Source organism: Cnephaeus nilssonii (assembly GCF_951640355.1).
Source record: "Cnephaeus nilssonii genome assembly, chromosome: 13".
NCBI classification, from domain to species: Eukaryota; Metazoa; Chordata; class Mammalia; order Chiroptera; family Vespertilionidae; genus Cnephaeus; species Cnephaeus nilssonii.
Window position 1 is genome coordinate 18065885 of NC_137084.1, and position 21925 is coordinate 18087809.

Consider the following 21925-nt stretch of genomic DNA (forward strand, 5'->3'; position numbering starts at 1 on the left):
ATCTTTAAGCCCATATAAATGGAATCATCAAGCATGCACTCTTGTGTCTGGCTTCTTTCACTCAACATCATGGTTTTGAGATTCATCACGTTGTGGGTTACAGTAGTTTGTTCTTTTATTTTATGAGTAGTATCCCATTGCACAAATGTGCCACAACTAAAATAAATCTCTTCTCTTGTTGGTAGACATTTGGGTTGATTTCAGTTTTTGGCTATTATGATAAACTCTGCTATAAACATTCTTTGACATTTATATTTTTTAATTAGAAGCATAAGCCTATAGATTCATTCATTTGTTTTTCTTAAAAATAAGATTTCCTTAGGAGGAGTGTGTATAGATACCTTCCTAATTCTTAAAGAATCTGTACATATTCTGTAATGGTGGAATTTAAGTGGAATTCAAGAAGTGTGCCATAGACAATGGTTTAATCTTTACCAGGTTAAGAAATAACATCAAACTCTTACGAAAAAGGCAATTTGTGACTTTAGATGAACAAACAGTTTTCTATCACAAATATTTTTTTAAAATATATTTTTATTGATTTCAGAGAGGAAGAGAGAGAAATATCAATGAGGAAAGAGAATCATTGATTGGCAACCTCCTGCATGCCTCACAATGGGGATCGAGTCCGCAGTCTAGGCATACACCCTAACCAGGAATCGAACCATGACCTCTTGGTTCGTAGTTTGGCGCTCAACCACTGAACCACACTGGCTGGGCTATCACAAATATTTTAACAAGTGTAGTTTTCTATAGCAAACATTCATAGAATTACGTTTAAAAACCTATCCTCCTTAGATTTCTTAACTCAAATCTTTCAATATGAGAAATATTTTGACTGATAGATTGTCACAAAAAGTTCACTTCATGATGACATATTACAGAATAAATATAGATTTTTTCCTTAACTCTTTGGAGCTTTTATGTAATTATTTGATAATCTTTTGTTTCTTTGTATGTAAAGGATAATGGTTAATTCAGTGTTTGTATTCTCAAAAGCAATTATATTAAAACCTTTAAAAAATCTTATAGTGTCTCACTAAATTTTATTAATCACCATTAGTTGAAACTTGGCATCTTGTTTCAACTCTTAACTTTAATCAATGCTGAATTAATGACATTTGTGAGTAACACAGGCATAGAGAATATTTATCTTACAAAGTGCTATTATAGCATTTGTAAACCTTTTATTAAAAAATTTTTAATACATACAAAGTTGTGGTTAAAGCATGGTGATGAACTCACATGTAACCCACACCCAGTTTCAATAATTATCAATTCAGTGTAAAAGCCCTTTCATCTATAGCAGAGCATTTCAACAGCAGTAGTATTATGATTTTGGGTCAAATAATTCTTTGCTATGGGGTCTGTCCTGTGCATTGTAGTATGTTTCATAGCTCCTCTGTCTTCTACCCATTGAATATGGGTAGCACCCCTATCCCACCCAGATTGTAATGGAAAAATGTCCCCAGATACTGCCAAAATTACTCTCTGTTGAGAACCACTCATCTATACCCTCACCATACCAAAGGCAAGGGGAGGTGCTATCAGTTTTCTGACACTTGTAGCCCATATTCCTTGGGCCCATCCTTAGAATGGTATCATTTCATGTAAAGCCCCCTGACTGAGTTCATGATGAGCAGGAGCTATCTAATCGACCTCTGAACTGCAGAGAGCCCCATCCAGATTAGGTGCCTGTAAACACTGGAATTTTAAAAAAATTTCTTTATTGATTAAAGGATTACATATGTGTCCTTATCCCCCCATTAACCACTCCCCCAACTCCCCCACCCATGCCCTCACCCCCCTGTTGTCTGTGTCCATTGGTTAGGCTTATATGCATGCATACAAGTCCTTTGGTTGATCTCTCCCCCTTACCCCCACCCTCCCCCACCTTCCCGCTAAGCCTTAGAGTCTAAGGTTTGATGGTCTGGTCAATGTTTCTCTGTCTCTGGATCTGTTTTTGTTAATGAGTTTATGTTGTTCATTATATTCCATAAATGAGTGAGATCATGTGATATTTATCTTTCTCTGCTGGCTTATTTCACTTAGCATAATGTTCTCCAGTTCCATCCATACTGTTGCAAATGGTAAGAATTCCTTCTTTTTTTTTTTTTTTTTACGCCAGCATAGTATTCCATTGTGTAGCTGTACCACAGTTTTTAATCCACTCATCTGCTGATGGGAACTTAGGCTGTTTCCAAATCTTAGCTATGGTGAATTGTGCTGCTGTGAACATAGGGGTGCATATATCCTTTCTGATTGGTTTTTCTAGTTTCTTGGGATATATTCCCAGGAGTGGGATCACTGGGTCAAATGGGAGTTCCATTTTTAGTTTTTTTGAGGAAACTCCATACTGTTCTCCACAGTGGCTGCACCAGTCTGCATTCCCACCAGCAGTGCACGAGGGTTATTTTCCCACATTTCTTATTGATTTCTGAAGTTGTGTTGTGTTTGGGTGTGGTCCCTAGGCCTGGCCGGCGATTGAAGCACGAGTGTCTGGCATGGAAGGGCAGGTCCCAGCTGACCTCTGGGCCCTGGGTAGCACCTGGGCCCCCAGGCCCACATGAGTCCCCCTCTGCCTGAGTCATTGGGCTCATCGGGCCCCTGCCCGGCTCCCTCAGCACCTGGGAGCCCGGCAGCGGCCCCACCCCCTGCCATTGCTGCTGGTCGCTGTCTGTGGGGCAATTGGTGGGGCGACCAATCGGGCCCCATTTGCACCTGGTGCTGCCCGCTCACCTGTTCCACCATCCTGCCGCAGTCCCACCCACTGCCAGGGCTGCATTGCCGACACCCGCCATGTTCCCTGCTACCCACTGGTGGTCAGTGCAAATCATAGCCAGTGATCGAACTCCTGGTTGAGGGGACAGTTTGCATATTAGGCTTTTATTATATAGGATTCTCTATCACATTTTTATTTTCATTCATTGTAGTACTCAGCTGTAGAGTTTCTGTCTGATTGGTTTGGCTGTGGTAATCATTTTACAATGTAGACAATGTGAAGTATCCTTGAAATATATACTACTTTTTATTTGTCAACCATACTTCAATAAAGCTGGAAAATTTAAAAGAAATCCAGTATTAGTTATTTTTTATTACCCTTTTAAGCAAATGGTGTTTGTGTATGGGCATGTGTGTGTGTGTGTGTGTGGGGGGGGGGTGTATGCACATGCATGCGTGTGTGTGGGTGTGAGGCAGGGAGGTGTGATGTAAGGCAGAGTGGAAGTGCACTCAGGTGAGCAGAACTGCATGCATTGTATTTCCTCATTCTATTCCTTCAGCCTTCATTACTCCTAGAAGTCCTTCCCAGGTTCTTGCTGTAAGCTGTCTGTTAATGATATTGTGAATATTTAAGGTTTTCTTTTTCCTCTTCTCCATGAACTATTTTAGTGAAAAATTGAGAAAGGCTGTGCTTGTAACAGTAGCCAATGCCATTTAGTTTGAAACTTATACATTTGGGAGTTATTGATGTATAAATAGTAGGATATAACACATGTTTCTTTATGTAGTGAGAATTCCTAGAGCTTGAAAAATAGAGTTTGAGTTCTTGTGGTGTTTCAGATGGATTACGGTTGGGAGGTAGAGACCACACTTGTACCATCATTTATAATTGATTTGGCCCCAAAGAGCAGGACTTTGATGAAGCAGCATTACTACAAAGAGCAGAAGAAAGACCTCCATTCTGAGAAAGGGAAGCAGAACCAAGCCTTCTTCTAAAGTTTAAGTCCATAAAGTTGGGGGAAGGACTTCTGCAATGGGAGTAAAGACATGCCTCAGAAAACGTGGCTCATCCAATCAGGGTGAACTCCCTTGAACATACAATGTCTTGATTGATGCGTCTTTCTATTATGATTGCAGAATGTGCCAAGAGACTTGTAGTATTCAGAGTCTTTATCACTTTAAAGAAATGTGTGGCTGGTATAGAACTAGAAGTTCTGTGCTTTAATCAGTTATGTGCATAGTTAATGTCAAGAGAATTGGGTGAAAGTTATATTATTCCTAAATTATTCTGCGAATTCTAGGTGTTAAGGCTTTGTACCATCTGAGAAGTGATGTCCAGAGACTCCTTCATGGTTCCCTCTCTTATATTTGCTCAGCATCCAAACTCAGTGGCATTTCTGGGAAGCAGAGACATCAGATAGACATATGGCTTCTCTTGGACAGGTGTGTGGTTATCATGGTGTATCTCTGGAAAAGGTGGCTTTCTGTGGCTGAACACCTACCCTGGAGAATCATACACAGTGTTAGAGATGGCATAGTCCTGGCTATCATAGATAGGGCATTATGTCACATGGGCATTGGGGAGTTGTTATGACCACTATTTTATATGGATTCAGTTAATACTCAGATAATTTTGGCTACAATCACAGAGTAGATAGGTAGAGTGAGGATTTTATCTCACAATTGTTTAATTCTGGAAGTCAGGCACTTTTTCTCACCCAACACTTGCATCATCAGGGAATCTAAGTCACATCTTCCTTTAGTGTAGAAAACTCTTTAAATATCTTTAGTGCTCCTGAAAGTCACTTAATATTACATCTTTTATTCGGTATAAATATGACCAAGGGGTGTCCCCTGAGTGGCAGCCACAAAGTGAGTGAAATGGGCACTGGAAATGTGTAAATCTCCACTCGCCCCCTCCTGGTGTTGTGGAGTGGGGCAGAGGGAGAGTGTGAGAATGGCCCCACCTGCCTCTGTACCTGGAGGGAATCCCAGCAGGCCCTGCCCCTGGGAAGTTGTGTTGAGATTAGTAAATGAATCCCTTTCAGGTCAGGTATGTTAGCTTCTGCACTTGGCCATGTGTGTGTGTGTGTGTGTGTGTGTGTGTGTGTGTGTGGGCGGGGTGTGTGGGGGGCATGGGAGGGTGAGTCGGCATGCGAGTTCTGTGGGAGCAGATCCTTAGTTTGTTGCAGCCTTTGAGTTTCATGGACACGAGTCCCATTGGTCTTCAAAGCAACTGTGTTGGGGTCTTGTTTCTTGGTGCTGTTCTTCAAAGTTGGGGTGCCCCATGTGGGGTACAAACCCTCTCCCCCTCAGAGAATCTTTGGGTTTGTGAGTTCCCTCCCAATTGTGGGCCCCTACACTGGAGTGGGGTTTATGTCTCCTTCCTGTGCTTCGATGTGCCCTTCTTCTCGTTTGCCTGATGTGAAGAAGTTGCTCAGTTGGTTTCAGGTCTTTTTCAGAGAAAATTGTTCCATATGTAGCTGTACCTTCAGTGTGTCCATGAGAGGAAGCGAGTTCAGGATGGTTCTGCATCTGCTATCTTGAATTACCTCTCTGATTTTTTATTTATTGATTGATGAGAGAGAGGGAGAGAGAGAGAGAGAGAGAGAGAGAGAGAGAGAGAGAGAGAGAGGTATTGATTTGTTGTTCCACTATTTATGCATTAATTGGTTGATTCTATATGTGTCCTGAACGGGGATTGAACCTGCAACCTTGGCATATCTAGATGACACTCTAACCAACTGAGCTACCCAGCCAGGGATCACCCCTCTGATCTTTAATGTTAAAATAACCTTGCATTGCTGGGATAAACCCATTTGGTCATGATATATTATCCTTTGTATACATTACTGCATTTTATTTAACTATGTTTTATTAAGGATTTTTGCATCTATGTTCATGAGTGATGCTTGTTTGTGATTTTATTTTTTAAAAATGTATTTTTATCAAGGTTTTGTGGCAATTTTGCTGGTCTTATATATAACTGGGGAAGTTTTGTCTTCTCTTCTATTTTTGAAAACGTTTGTATAATTTTGGTGTTATTTCTTCTTTAAGTGTTTGATGAAACCAATGAAATCATCTCAGCTTGAGGGTGTTGGTGTGTGTAATATTTGTAAAGTGTGTAGATTCAATTTATTTAACAAATATAGGGCTATTCAGATTTTCTGTTTCATTTTTTAAAATTTCTTTATTGATTAAGGTATCACATATTTGTCCTCATCCCCCATTCCCATCCCAAACCCCTCCCCACGCATGTCCCCACCCACCTGTTGTCCTGACCACTGGTTAGGCTTACATGAATGCATACAAGTCCTTTGGTTGATCTCTCTCCCTTACCCCAACCCTCCCCTACCTTCCCTCTGAGGTTTGACAGTCTGATCGATGCTTCCCTGTCTCCAGGTCATTTGACCCAGTGATCCCACTTCTAGGAATATATCCCAAGAAACTAGAAACACGAATCAGAAAGGATATATGCACCCCTATGTTCATAGCAGCATAATTCACCATAGCTAAGATTTGGAAACAGCCTAAATGCCCATCAGCAGATTAGTGGATTAAAAAACCGTGGTACATCTACACAATGGAATAATACGCTGTGGTAAAAAAGAAGGAGTTCTGTTTCATTTTGAGTTATTATGTAAGTTGCATTTTTTCAGAGGAATTTACACTTTTTACCTAAGTTGATAATTTTAGGTCAACAACTGACATTGATATTAAAATTTAAGGTTGTCTCATAAAAGTCTGGCCTTATTCCAAAGTTTTTCTCTGTTTTCTATGGGGTTGATTAATTTCTGTTATCTCTCTGATGTCCTTCCTTCTACTTTGATTCTTTTTAAATTTGCTATTCTTTTGTCCTCTCTCAAGGTAAAAAGTTAGTTCATAGATTTTAGAATTTTCTTGATTTCCAATATAATAATTTAAAACTGTAAAGTCTCCTTAAGCAATCCTTAAGCAGCATCTCATAAAATTTCATGTGTATTTTTATTATTATTTGGTTCATATGTATTCTGAATTTTTAAAATGATTTTTTTTTCTTTGACCAATTTACAAGCTTGTTGTTTATTTTTAAAATAGCTGGGGATTTCCTTGATATCTTATTGACACTATGAATGATGTCATTATTACATTTATTGCAACTTCTTTCATGGCCCGACATAAGGTCTATCTTGGTGAATGTACCATGTCTGCTTGAAAGAATATGTTCTTTAGTTGTAAAGCGTAGTGATCTATAAATACTAGTTAGGTTAAAGTGGTTCAGATGTTGTTCAGATCTGTTTTTACGGATTTTAAAAATCCCACTTGTTGGGGGGTGTTGTTGTTAATATCTCCAACTGTTATTGCAGAATTGTATATTGACTTCTTTAAACCCGAGAAAGAAAACATTGCAGGTGAGAAAATGGTATCCCAAGTTATTAAGCCACTTGTTAAAGGTTCTGTATCTACCAGGTGGCAAAGTCAGCCTCTGTCCAGTCAGTTTGACCTCTTCACCCATGTTCTTAAGCCTCTTGTCTGTCTTACCTTCCACACTATGGAGTGCTATGTTAACACTAGAGGCCCAGTGCACGAAATTCATGCACTGGGCGGGGGGGGGGGGGTTGTGCTCCTCAGCCCAATCTGCACCCTCTTCAATCTGGGACCCCTCAGGGGATGTCCAACTTCCAGCAGTCGGACATCCCTCTCACAATTCGGAACCGCTGGCTCCTAACCACTCACCTGCCTGCCTGCCTGATTGCCCCTAACCCCACTGCCTGCCTGCCTGCTCGCCCCTACCTTGATCCCCTGCCAGACTGATTGCCCCTACCTTGCCCTCCCCTATCGGCCTGATCACCCCAAACTGCCTGTGCCTTGGCCCTCAGTCTGGCCTCCCTCTGGGGGCACCGCCCCCATTACCCCAATGCTGCTGCCACTGCTGGCCTGAGCCTCAGCGCTTCGCAGCTGGTAATGACTGCCTGAGCCTCGGTCCTTGTAGTCACTGCGGCTTTGTCTGGATGGATGTCTGGAAGACAACCACTCTAATTAGCATATTACCCTTTTATTAGTATAGATAGGGGAGTAGGCAAAATGTAGCTTAGCTCAAACTTGTCTCTGCTACTTAAAAACAACAACAAACATATTTGACACCAGCTTATTTCCCCAAATAGATAGCCCTTTATGTAGTAGCTGCTGCTTACTAACTATTGTTGAATGAGTGAGATTGGGGTGATTCAACGTAGAAATCCAAAGTCAGGATAAACACAGAGGCTCCCTTGTTCTCTAAAATTTGTCTGAAACACTAAGTTAGTGTGACAAGAGGGTATGGCTGTCTCCATGGCCCACTCCTTTAATTGGGATGTAATGCCCTGGGGTCTAATTAGCAAACCTCAAGGAACTTTTGCTAATCATGAATGCGCTATAGCTTCCAAAGCTGAGGTGTTCACGTTTGGCCCTGGCTTTGGCTGGGGTGATTCCACATGAGCTTCCCCAAACCCTCTGTGCTTAAAAGTTGATGGCAACCCTTCTGTTCTCTGGCCAGACTCCCTGACTTGCGCTGCTCAGCTGTGGAGGCTGCAGCTCACTAAGGTGAGTGCCCTTATAGTTTTGCTCTTTTGAGGACTCTCTGGCTAGAATAAACCTGCACCGAACAAGGACCCTTACAGAAAACAGGTGTTCTTACTTGTTTGCTTTCTCTCTGTTTTGTGCTCAGTGCCCAGATGAAAGTCTTGCTGAACAGTGTCTGAATATTCTCTGGTTCCTGTCTTCAAATGCATCAAGTGTGAGTTGGTGCACGCATGCACGCACACACACAGATATATGGTGGGGCAAAAGTAGGTCTACAGTTGTGAGTACATGAAACATAGTGAATTCTTGTATTATTATGTATTAATTATTGCTTGGTTTTTCATATGAACACCTGTAATCTTACTTTTGCCTACCCCATATATATAATTTTTTCCCCTTTAGATTCCCATGGCATCATTAGACTCCTCCTTCGGTCATTTTCTTGCTCATAACTTAGCTGCTGAGAACACGTCCTCTTGGATGGTCAGATGCTCACACTGCCCTGGTCAGGAGTGCGCTCTATAGTGTCTGAGAAGACAGCTTTGAAGACAGGGGCACTGGCTTGCATTTCTGCTTCTAACTCTTACTTGGCCAAGCCACTCATGTTGCTCTAATCCTCATTTTCTTCAACTGAAAAATAGGAAAAGTCATACCAGCTTATGCAAAATGATGCTCAGTGGATTAAGTGAGAAGATGCATTTTAAGTGCCCTGGCATACAGCATTGCTCAACAAATGCAAGAAAATGATGCACTACTGTGGTTACCGTGCCCTCTACCTGTGGAGCTGCTCAGGCTCAGAGAGGGATTTCACACACATAGTTTATTATTCAGAGGCTTGTCCTATGAATGCCCAGATCAAGGCTGCAGGCTGCTGAGTTCCCCAGCCTTCTCCCTGGGCTGCCCATTGTGTGGGCTTCGATACCACATTAACTTTTTGGAAATTAGAGCAATTCCAGAGTGTGTTTCACTAAGGTATGGTCATGGTGCCCTTTCCCCATAACCCAGGTCCACCTGGCAAGGCATTGTTTCATATAAATGAATCCCCTGATACCCGGAGCTTGAAAGACTCTTGAAAGACTTATTTACAGTTTAACTTTTAAGGTAGAAATGTTCCTAAATTGCATTGCAAATTTCCTTTCACATTTAAGACAGAGAATGTGTATGAAAACTGGTGAGAGATCAAATTCAGTGTAAGGCATGACAAATGTAATGTAAACCTCAGTCCCCAGGATCCTCAGGCAAGGTGGTGAGAGGGATATGATGCAAAACTACTTACCTGCTTTCTTGTTATTTTAAAATTCATCGAGTATTGATTATCATTATCAGTGAAATTAGTTTTTTGTTTTTTTTTGTAGTTCTAATTTTCCAGCCTAGAATCTATGGATGGGATAAATAGAGCACCACACAGAGGGAGGGTGTTGTTTGTGGTCACTTAGTTATCAGTGACAAAGTTGGACTAAAACCGGAGTGTTTTGGTTACCAGACCAATGCCCCCTTCATGGTGTTATCCTGCTTCCTTTGGGCATTTTCAAGTCCAATGTTAATCTCTCTGAAGTTTTCAGTAGTGGGAGACTTGAGAGCAGGTAGGAGGGTGAAGCAAAGAAGCATTGCAAGGCGAGGGGTAGGAATAGACTATCGCAACAGGGAAAAGGGACTATTGCAATGGGGGAACAATGAGACATGCCAGTGTCTCCCAGCTTTGGTCGTAACTCCTGTTGTGGCGTTTGCCATCTGTGACCTTGAGCAAGCCACTCAAACTCCAAATGTTTTGAGCTTCCTTTTTCTCATCTATAAAGTGAGAATGTTAATAATTATCTTAAAAGATTGTGATGAGTGTGGACTAACATAAGGAGGGAAGCTCATGAACACGCCTGACCCACAGCAGCTCCACCTGGTGGCAGAAGCATGAACTGCAGGAAGTGGGAAGTCCTGTTGGTATTCTGTTAGTCTTGTTCAGGTGCTCACAGACTGTGAGGTTTGAGGGTGTTCACGGCTTAAGGATGGTGTGAGGAATTTGTACTGTACAAAAGAGAGTCAAACAAGGACAGAAATGAGTCCACGGAGGAGAGGTTGCAGGTGTTTGAAGATGTTTACGTTGGAGAAGAGTAGTCTGGGTTGAGGGTTAGTGATTGACCTTCTTTTATCAGCGTCTTTCCTAATTACTGAAAGAGCGAATGACTGTTTTCATACGCATGAGCTTCTATCTGGGCCCTAAAAATATTCATGCCCTTCACCTCAGCCTTCCCATTTTGAGGAACTGATCTAAGGAAAATTGTCCAGAAATTTATAGAGGAAGGTCATGTACTATAATATAAAACAGGGAGAAACATAAAAGCTCATAAATAGAGAAATGGTCAAATAAATTATGGTATTTTTTAAAAAATAATGCACCATTTAAAATATCTTTGGAAGATGATCACCTTGGGGGAAATAAAGTGTTAAGAGAAAAAGCAGAATATAAAACTATGTATACATCTAATTCAGATTTGTAAGAAATGTTTGCTTAATTGACAGAAATTCACCATATTGTTACCGTATTTCACGCTGACCATCCTAGGAGATATGTACCAGTAGTTCCATCTGACTAGGAGGAAGCTGTGTTTCCCAGAGGTTGAATAGTTGCCAAATGTCATTCAGCTGGGGAGTGGCAGAGCTGGGATTCAGCCAATGGGATCGGGCTCCAGCGCCTGGGGTCTTGAGGTGATGCTATCCCCTACCTGGACACCCGCTGTGCAGTCCCATGCAGGCACTGGGTCTTATGGGAGAACGTCCTTATTGGTTCTTTTTGGAGTGTTGCAGAGGATCCTATAGAAACAATGAGCATGTTTTATACTTACTGTGAGACTGAATACAAACAAAATATGCTAAAATTTATTTATCATACAATAGGTTACCTACCTGTTCAAATGTGTTTTTGGGATATACACATGATTATGTTATTTTCGGTTATAGCATTCTCTTTCAGGAGCAGGCATAGGGCTATCTCTCCTGTCTATCTTGTAGGTAAATGTAATCATTTGATCAAACCATTTTCAGAATTTTAGAAAAGAATAGAAGAAGAAATTTTCTGTAAAATACATATATTTCCAACGGGAAATTTCTGGGAGAGGGAGATGCTTAATAAGCCTGGGCAGAGTGCTGTGGGAGATGACAATTATTTCCTTGTTCCTGCCTTGGGCCGTGTCATTGCTATTGCGCTCCTCTTTTCCAGCTGCATCTCATTTCAGCTCTGAGTCAAAACCTTTGTGGCAACCTCAGTGACGCTGTGCCTCAGGCACTTCGGTTGCTCCTCTCAGACTTCTGTGAACCCTCCCCCAGGATCCTGCCTCCTAAGATGCAGAGACTGGAACCTATCTAAGTCCCTATAACGGTGGAGGATCCTCTACTTTTCCGCTGTTAACAAGGGTAATTTGACTTGATATTTTTGCAGCCACAGTAACAAGATGTGATAAGAGCAGTGCTCATAGGCAGTTCTGTGGGATTTCACTTCCTTTGTTCCCACTTTCTACCCGCCCCCCCTGCTCTTGACCCTAAATATATTCATGCCATTCACCTTAGCCTTCCCATTTTAAAGAATTGATCATAAGAAAAGTTGTCCAGAAATTTATAGAGGGAGACCATGTACTATAGTATAAAGTTGTACTCATGGTAGAAGTTACTGCATTTTTCCAAGTTTATTGATTGATGTACCCAGAAGAGAAGGCCTGAAGCCCGACTTCCTAATGTCAACACATCTCTCCCCCTGACTTAAAAAAAATCTTATTTTATCCTTAAAACAGCTGTTGGGAAAAGCATTTGATACGGTCCTAGGCATATAAGGGTCAGTGACAATCTTTGTTGGCATTTAGTGGACTCAGAGTTCTCTGTTGAATTGAAACAGTTTTTAATCTTATAATCATTTATCGGCACAAATTACTTAGAATAGGAAACATTTATTTATGTATTTACTTATTCATTCATTTATTTGGTTAACATGCTTTCATCATTTTCCCAGGTCTGTCTCTGGTCTGTGTTCTGACACTATCCATGTTCCAGGCTAGACGTTAGCATGGGACCTCATAGTTTCCAGATAACAAAGTGTGTTCCACATACAGTGTTTTAACTGTGGCATAAAGGAGTTGTGGGTGTTTGTTATGACAATGTATGACCTTGAGAAAATAACTACGATATTTTGATGCTGCCTATGTAAGAGGAGGGAACCAATCAAATACATTTCCAAATGTGTTTGTGTTGATTTGAGCTAATGTGTGCAAGGAGCTAATCCTGTGTCTGGCACAGGTTAGAGCCAGTAAATATTAGCTCAATATGTACAATTGTAAAGTCTTATGTATGTGTAGGTTGGTATCGTTATTTTTGACCTCTATAACTATCATTTACTTTTTCTTTAATCAAGAAATATTAATTGTGCACCTACAATGTACCAGGCAGTGTTCTAAGCACTTGGGATGCATTAGAGAACCAAACAGACAATGAACCCTGCCTCATGGAGCTCATATTCTAGTGGTGGGAGAAGACAATAAAGTCTAAATATAATAAATAAATTAATTATGTAATATATTTGAAAGCAATATGTGTGATGGAAAGAAGAAAAAGCAGAACAGGGTAAGGGCGATTGGGAGTGCTGAGAGGTTGCAATTTTATTTATATTTATATATTTTTAAATTTAAATTCTTTATTGTTGAAAGTATTACATATGTCTCCCCCGCCCCTACCCCCCCCCCGGACCTCTCACTGCCCACTCCCACCCCCAGCACATGCCCTCACCCTCCTACTGTCTTTGTCCATGCATACAAGTCCTTTGGTTGATCTCTTACCATCCCTGCCTTCCCTCTGGAGAGGTTGCAGTTTTAAATAGAGTGATCAAATGTCCTCTTGAGAAAGTGTTATTTGCACAAAGATTTCAGGAAGGCGAGGGAATTAGCCAGTAGACATCTAGGGGAAGCATGTTCTGGGTAGAAGTTACAACCAGTGCAGAGTTCCTAAGGTGGCAGCATGCCTGAGGTGTTTTGAATATCACGGAGGCCAGTGTACTTGGAAAGGACGGAAAGGGGAGAGTAGGAGGAGACAGGTTAGAGAGGCAATGGGGATCAGATTATGAAAGGCCCCTGTGTCATGGCAGAGGTGCTGGATTTTACTCAGAATGGGATGTACATTCATTGTAGGCTTTGAGGAAGCCCTCTGATTATTGTGATGAGATTGACTCATGGTAGGGTATGTGTTAGGAGGAGAATTAGGGACATCATTTAGCAAGCCAGGGAGAGGTGATTGTGGCTCAGAACAGGATGGAAGCTATGGAGGTGGTGAGGGCATATTCTTATGGAGGTAAAGACAGCAGTAGTTCTTAATTGATCAGATGTGAGATGTGAGGAAAGAGGAATCAGGATAACTAAGATTTTTAGGCTGAGCATTCAGATAGTTGGACTTGCCAACAACCGAGCTAGAAGCCTTTCAGAAATATATGCTTTAGGGGAAAGATCAGGAGTTTATTTTTAGACACAGTTGGTGGACCGGGCAGGTATTTATTAATTCCTTATTTCACAAACATTTATTGAATGCATACTATGTGCTAGATAGTGAACATTATCTAGAGTCAAGTGGTCGGGAGCCTTGTGATCAAGCAACTCATAGCCTAGTGTGGAGAGTAGGCATGTAAATGAACAATTACAGAACAATGCCACTGACACCATGAAGATGGTATATACCAGGGACAATAGAACACAGAGGAAGTGACAGATATCCTTACCTTTTTACACTTTGAAAACAAGGTTCTGAAAAGTTAATTGATTTGCCAAAGTTCACAGTTAGTATAAAGCACAGCTGGAGACTTGTGATATTGTGATTTTTTAATAAGAAGTATATATTTGGTCTTTGTCCACATATGTAGCACAGAGCTTCTAAAACCCTTGGAATTTCCTGACCAGTGATTAATATAAAGGGTCAGTTGTCATGCTAATGAGGTGACCTTTGGAATGCCTGTAGATCATCTAAGGATAGGGGCCAAGGTTGACTTGATCACCAATGACCTATGTTTTTTTTTTATAATATATTTTATTGACTTTTTACAGAGAGGAAAGGAGAGGGACAGAGAGCTAGAAACATCGATGATAGAGAAACATCGACCAGCTGCCTCTTGCACACCCCCTACCGGGGATGTGCCCTCAAGCAATGTACATGCCCCCGACCGGAATCGAACCTGGGACCCTTCAGTCCGCAGACCAACGCTCTATCCACTGAGCCAAACCAGTTTCGGCTAATGACCTATGTTTTAATCAATCATGACTAAGTAATGAAGCCTCTATAAACATCCAAAGGGTGGGGTTTGGAGAGCTTCCAGTGGTGAACAGGTGGAGAGTTGGAGAATGATGTGCTCAGAGAGCATTGAAGCTCTTACCACATACCTTGCTCCATGTATCTCTTCCACTTGGCCATTCCTGAGTTCTACATACTTTTATAATAAACTGGCAGTCTTGTAAGCCAAATCTTTCTCTGATTTCCACACTAGCAAATTAGTGGAGGGAGGCCAAGGAGGGAGTCATTGGAGCCTCCAATCTATGGCAGTTAGGTCAGAAGCATATAGGGGTGTGTGTGTGTGTGTGTGTGTGTGTGTGTGTGTGTGTGTATGTGTGTGTGTGTTGTGGGACCTGATGCTATATCTCCAGGTAATGTAAAAAATTGAGTTGAATTGTAGGACTCCCAGCTGGTGTCTGAGAATTGCTTGTATATGTGGGGAAGCCCTCTCCCCAATTGAAATTGGGTGTTAGAATCATTATTAGACCGAGTACAGTTTCCTGACTCCCTGGATTTGGGAAATTTTCTTATATCACATAATTTGTGTCATTGCAGAGCTAACCACTTTGTTGATGTTCAGGGCAGAGAATCCATGGGCACCAAGAACAACGTGACTGAGTTTGTGTTGTTCGGCCTTTTCCAGAGCAGGGAATTACAGCATGTGTGCTTCGTGGTCTTCTCCCTCTTCCACATGCTCACTCTCCTGGGGAACCTCATGGTCATCATCACCATCAATGCCAGCAAGACCCTGCATGCTCCTATGTACTTCTTCCTCAGCCACTTGTCTTTCGCTGACATGTGCTATCCGTCTGCTACTACGCCCAAGATGATCGCTGACACTTTCGTGGAGCGCAAGACCATCTCCTTCAATGGCTGCATGACCCAGCTCTTTTCTGCCCACTTCTTTGGTGGCACTGAGATCTTCCTCCTCACAGCCATGGCCTATGATCGCTATGTGGCCATCTGTAAGCCCCTGCACTACATAACCATTATGGATCGACAGAAGTGTGGTTTGCTGGCAGGGGCCTCCTGGGTGGCTGGCTTCTTCCATTCCATCCTGCAGACCCTCCTCACGGTGCAGCTGCCCTTTTGTGGGCCCAATGAGATTGACAACTTTTTCTGTGATGTTCATCCCCTGCTGAAGCTGGCCTGTGCAGACACCTATGTAGTGGGACTCATTGTGATGGCCAACAGTGGCATTCTGTCTTTAGTGTGCTTCATTATCCTTATTGTGTCCTATGTGGTCATCTTACTAAACCTGAGAAGCCGGTCATCTGAGGGCCGCCGCAAAGCTCTGTCCACATGTGGCTCACACATCATCACCGTTATTTTGGTCCTTGTGCCCCCCATGTTCATGTACATTCGTCCCTCTACCACCCTGTCTGCTGACAAACTTGTCATCCTCTTTAACATTGTCATGCCACCTTTGCTGAATCCTCTGATCTACACCCTGAGGAACAATGAGGTAAAAAATGCCATGAGGAAAGTGTTTAGGTCAAGGGGTATTCGGGAGAGAAGTGAGTGACACTCCAGGAAATCTTATCCAGCCTGGAACTTGGGAGACTTCCCATTTTGTAGCATCCAACACAGGCTTTGCATCTCCAGTTTGATGCTTGTAATGAGAACTGTCCTTCCAGCTCTTTTAAAAAAATAAATTTATTGGGGTGACATGAGTTAATAAGATTATATATGTTTTGAATGTATGTACATTTCTATGATACACCATCTGTATATTGCATTGTGTGCCCACTACCCAAAGTCACATCCTCTTCTGTCACTATGTATTTGACCCTCTTTAACCTTAACTACCTCCACCCACTTCCCTCTGATGACCACCATACTGCTTTCTGTGTCTATGAGTTTTTGTTTGTCTCATAAGCTCTTTTCATAATAATAATCCCATAGGTTTCTTCAATCCTCCATTCATTAAATATCTATTGAGTGTTTGCAATGAGTGAGGTAGTGGGATACAAATAAAACTAAGATGGCCCAGCTGGTATGGTTTAGTGGTTGAACATCGACCTATGAACCAGAAGGTTATGGTTTGATACCTGGTCAGGACACATGCCTGGGTTGTGGGCTTGATCCCCAGTGTGGGGTGTGCAGGAGGCAGCTGATCAATGATTCTCTCTCAATTGATGTTTCTATCTCTCTCTCCATCTCCATTCCTCTCTGAAATCAATAAAAATATATTAAAAAAAATAAGATGTAATTTCTGCCCTCAAGGGGCTTACAGTGAAGTGGGCCCTTAGTGTGATAATTAATGCCTCATTCAGGAAACATACAAGAGCCTGTGAATGACAGAGCCTCTTGGAAGTTCAAGTATCTCACCTATCTATACTAATAAAAGAGTAATATGCTAATTAGACTGGGAGATCTTTCAGAGATCTTCTGACATCCTTCCGGACAAAGCCATGGTGACGGGGCCAAGGCAGAGGCGGTTAGGTGTGATCAGGCCAGCAGGGGAGGGCAGTTGGGGGCAAGCAGGTTGGCGGGGGTGGGGGGCAGTTGGGGATGATCAGGCCGGCACGGGGGGGGCAGTTGGGGTCAATCAGGCTGGCAAGGGGGGGGGCAGTTGGGGGTGAGCAGGCCGGCAGGAGGGGCAGGTGGGGGTGAGCAGGCTGGCAGGGGCAGGCAGTTAGGGATGATCAGGCCAGAAGGGAGGGGCAGTTGGGGTTGATTAGGCCACCAGGCAGAATGGTTAGGGGTGATCAGGCAGGCAGGCAGGTGAACGGTTAGGAGCCAGTAGTCCTGGCAGTTGGACATCCCCCGAGGGGTCCCAGATTGGAGAGGGTGCAGGCCAGGTTGAGGGACTGTACCCCCCCCCCCCCCCGTGCATGAATTTTGTGCACCGGGCCACTAGTACAATATATAATAGCACTAGGTAATTGCTTTACTGTGGCTAACATGTGCCTAATGAAATTAATTTGGTCTCTTATGATATTAGAGGCACTTTACTCTTATTCCTTCATTTCATGCTCTCTCAGCAGGCAGATGAATCAACAAATGTAGAGAGGTTAAAGGATTTACTTAAAGTTGCACAGTAAATCCAGAGCAAGATAGCGACCAAAATCCAGGTTCCTTAAATCTGCTTTCAGGACTTTTCCCACCTCAGGATTTCTTGACAAAGGCTGAATGAATGGACATTAAGCAATACAGACAAGGATGTTTTGAAGGACCATGGATTGGTGGTGGCCTGGGATGATGGTGAACAGAGCCAGGAGAACAAGCTTCAGCACCTCACCCAGCAGTACCGATTCCTCTCCAGCTGAGCAAGGACTGCCACCCACACTCATCCCCTTTGCTTTATTTTGTTTCCATGTAGAGGGAGCCAATTTGTGCAAAATGGATTTAGAAGAGCAGGATTAGAATCCTTCTTAATTAATCATTTGTGGTTCATTTCATCCAGTTGGGTCTCAATTTTCACATTTACAAAAGGACACAGTGACAATGCCAGTTTCAGAAGGTTGCAGGAGGACACATAGGACCTTGCAAAATCCTATATCAAAGTCTGTTTTTCAGAGGTAGCTACTACCTCTGTTGATAATGTCTTCTGTTCTCTTTGACCCTGCCCTTTCTCCTAAAGCCCTTGTAACTCCAGATTGATTATTCATTCCTCAGATGTTTACCGATCACCTCGCATTAACTTCTTTAATCGTTACAACAGCCTCATAAAATAGGCATAATCCTCAGGGGAAGTGTGATCAGGATTGGGTGAGGATGGTAGTGTAGAAAAAACTTTTTGTTTCATCAGATGCCTAACACAAATGCAAATGTTGATCTTGACTATGAGAATAATGGCAATAAAATAGCCAGTGGTATCTTGAAAGCAATATTCTCAGAAATATTTGTACATCAGCTTAATTAATCTGTGTTGAATAAATCACCTTCTTTTAAAAGTCCTTGGAAAAACGTGGGATCATGGCCCTGGCCAATGTGGCTAAGTTGGTTGGAGTGTCATCCCGTACACCAAAAGGTGGTGGGTTCAATTCCCAGTTGGGGCACATACCTAGGTTGTGCGGTAACCGATGTATGTTTCTCACATCGTTGTTTCTCCCCCCTCCTCTGTCCCCCTTTTCTCTTTTTCTAAAATCAATAAAATAATTTCATTGGGTGAGGTTAAAAAAAAGACTGCTGTTGTACTTTATATGAGCCACTAATACTCCATGGTGTCAATCATAGCCCTTTCAAAGCTCTCTGTACTTAGGAGAACGTTGAAAATTGAGCTCATTTCCTTCTTTTCTTTAGTGGTTCAGTGAAAAGTGCATAGACTTCAGGGAGGGAATCATCTGGACTGGAACTCACCCTGTCATCTTCTAGCTGTAGAACTTTGTGTTCATTAATTTTACCTCTTGGTGCTGGCATGTTGGGTATGTGGAAAGATGGTGGCACTCAGCGACAGAAGTTTATTTATGCTTTTCCCCTACCAATGTGATCTTGTGGGGGTCCCAGGAAAGCTTTCCTACTTCATTTACTATCTGAACATCTCTGGTAGAAATGAAGGCAATAGCTCCATTTCAGCCTGAGGGTGTTAGCCTACCCAGCAACCTCAATTTTATTTATTTATTTATTTATTTATTTATTTATTTATTTATTTATTTATTTTTTATTGTCTAAAGTTTTACATAAGTCTCCTTTTTTTAAAAAAATTTTTAAATTTCTTTATTGATTAAGGTATCACATATTTGTCCTCATCCCCCCATTCTCATCCCCCACCCCTCCCCACACATGCCCCCACCCCCCTGTTGTCCTTAACCGCTGGTTAGGCTCATATGCTTGCACACAAGTCCTTTGGTTGATCTCTCCCCTTTACCCCCACCCTTCCTTACCCTCCCTCTGAGGCCCGACAGTCTGATCCATGACTCCTTGTTTCTGGGTCTGTTCTTGTTCATCAGTCTATGTTGTTCTTTATTTCCCCTAGATGAGTGAGATCATATGCTATTAGAAATACGCTTATAAGAACCGAAAATGAGACAAGCAATAATGGTTATGGTGACAGGCAAATGAATCAGTCTGTAGAGAGTTTCTTTCTGGGCCAACAGTTCTTTTGAGACCCAATTTCAATGTCCAACAGTTCCTTATGTGTACATGTCAGCACTGACATTACAGTTCTGGATGGTGGACAAATGGTGGTAATGCAGGTCCGACTCTCTCTGGTTTGGTCCTGGGCAACCTGCAGTGATGCACAGCTGCTAACTGCTAGTATGGGAAGGCCACATCAGCGTCTTCCATCTCTGGACTGCTTCTCTTCTGTCTTCATGGCTGGAGTAGTCCTTTCGATTCCTCTCTGTTGCTGGAATCTACATGGTCTCAGAGTTGTTTTCTGAAAATATAGAAACATATTCTCGACCAAAAGTTAATAAAGGAATTTTTTCTATAAATTTGACTTGGGATCCTATTTCATTTTTTGCCCAAATGATTTTCCTCTGGCTTGTTTTGTCACCTTGTGTGTTTTTCATGGGTGTCTTGCTTTTAGCCTTACAATTAATTTTCTAAAGTATTAATTTTCTAGGTGTAATTTACTTACAGGATATTTTTCCTTACATGATATTCCTCTACTATCCCCTCCTTTTTTGATTTAAATGTTAGGAGGCTTTTGAAAATTTTATAATGTAGTCTTGATGGCTTTTAAATTTTAATTTTTTGCACTATAATATTACTGTTTTAGGCTCATTACATGGTGCACAATTTTATCATGAGATGAAGTACCAATAAAAATTTTAGTTAACACTTTAGGAACACCTTTTTGTCCAGTACAATTAATTTTTCTAGAATATTCGCTTGTTTCAACTAGCCAATTTAAATTTGCCTGAAAACTTGACTACTATTTTACTGTCAAATTTATTACTCTAACAATAATCTTGTTTTACCCTGTAAATATTGGTGGAAGGGATTATTTGCCTTCTTGAGTAGGTCCTGAGCATTCCTGGTGGTAGGCTGGATTTAGATATCGTAAACCCTCTTCCCCACACCATGGGTACAAGACAACTCAAACAATTCTTGTTGGAGTGAGAGGGCAGCTGCTGTCGGCCAAGTCTCTGTCGGTCACCTGGGTCCTGATCTGAGCTGGGCATGGGAAGCACGAAGCAGCCATGGGGGCAGGAGACCTCCCTCAGAAGGGGCTAGGGTTCAGGCCCCTGCAATGTTGGGGGGGTGAGGGTCTGTGCCCCACCTCTGTTGATCCCCAAATTCTCTCCTGATGGCCCCTCTGCAACTGTGCCTGTCTTAGGGTGTTCCTTCCTTGAGGAATCTTACCCGTCTCTGGCTAACCAGCCATTCTCTGGGGCCAAGCAGGGTGACGTGAGGTTAAAAAAAAATTCACAGCAACCTCAATTTTGCTGAGGAACAGTTCGAACCAAGATTTGCACATTTAGAAGAGTAAACATAGTCTTTATATCCTTTGATTACTTTACATTTAGACTTTGTTAATGAAACGAAACTCCATTTGCCTGTGGTGACTTATGCAAGTGAGTCAGTTTTCTGACTGCAAAATATTTAGAAAATAGCGTTAAGAATTGAGGCAACCAGGTAGGTCATTTACTTGATTTCTATGGGGGCATGCTTTGGAGTTATTCCGAAATACCAATCAGAAAGAATATACGTACTCCTATGTTCATAGCAGCATTATTTACAACTAGAGGCCTGGTTCATGAGATTTGTGGTGGGGAGGGGAGGGGCGGTCCCTCAGCCGGGCCTGCGCCCTCTCACAGTCTGGGAGCCCTCAGGGGATGTCTGACTGACAGCTTAGGCCGGGGAGCAGGCCTAAGCTGTCAGTTGGACATCCTTAGCACTGCTGCCACTGCCGCTGCGCTCACCAGCTGTGAGCCATGAGTCCAGCTTCTGGCTGAGTGGTGCTCCCTCTGTGGGAGCACACTGACTACCAGGAGGCAGCTCCTGCGTTGAGCGTCTGCCCCCTGATGGTCAGTGCGTATCGTAGCGACCAGTCGTTCTGCCATTCGGTCGATTTGCATATTACCCATTTATTATATAGGACTAGAGGCCAGGTGCATGAATTCATGCATGGTAGGGTCCCTCAGACTGGCCGGTGATTGAGGCCTATTGGGGGGGGGGGCGCACAGCCAGCAGTGGGGAGGAACCACGGGAGGTTGGCTATGGGAGCACACTGACCACCAGGGGGCAGCTCCTGTGTTGAGGGTCTGCCCCCTGGTGGTCAGTGCACATCATAGTGACTGGTCAACCAGTCGTTCCGGTCATTGAGTCATAACGGTCACTTAGGCTTTTATATATATAGATAGTCAAGATCTGGAAACAGCCCAAGTGCCCATCAGTAGATGAGTGGATAAAAAGGCTATGATACCTCTACACAATGGAATACTGCATGGCCATAAAAAAAGGAGGAAATCTTACCATTTGT

The 21925-nt window shown here is 42.5% G+C and overlaps 1 protein-coding gene across 1 annotated transcript; it reads left to right on the forward strand.

Moving 5' to 3' along the window:
• Window positions 1-15142: 15142 nt before the first annotated feature.
• Window positions 15143-16071, forward strand: LOC307109723 (olfactory receptor 4S1-like; the record flags this gene model as incomplete). The annotated part of the gene is given in 2 exon segments (XM_079788591.1): window positions 15143-16043; window positions 16046-16071. Coding segments are annotated over 2 exon segments (927 nt in total).
• Between the last annotated feature and the right edge of the window lie 5854 nt (window positions 16072-21925).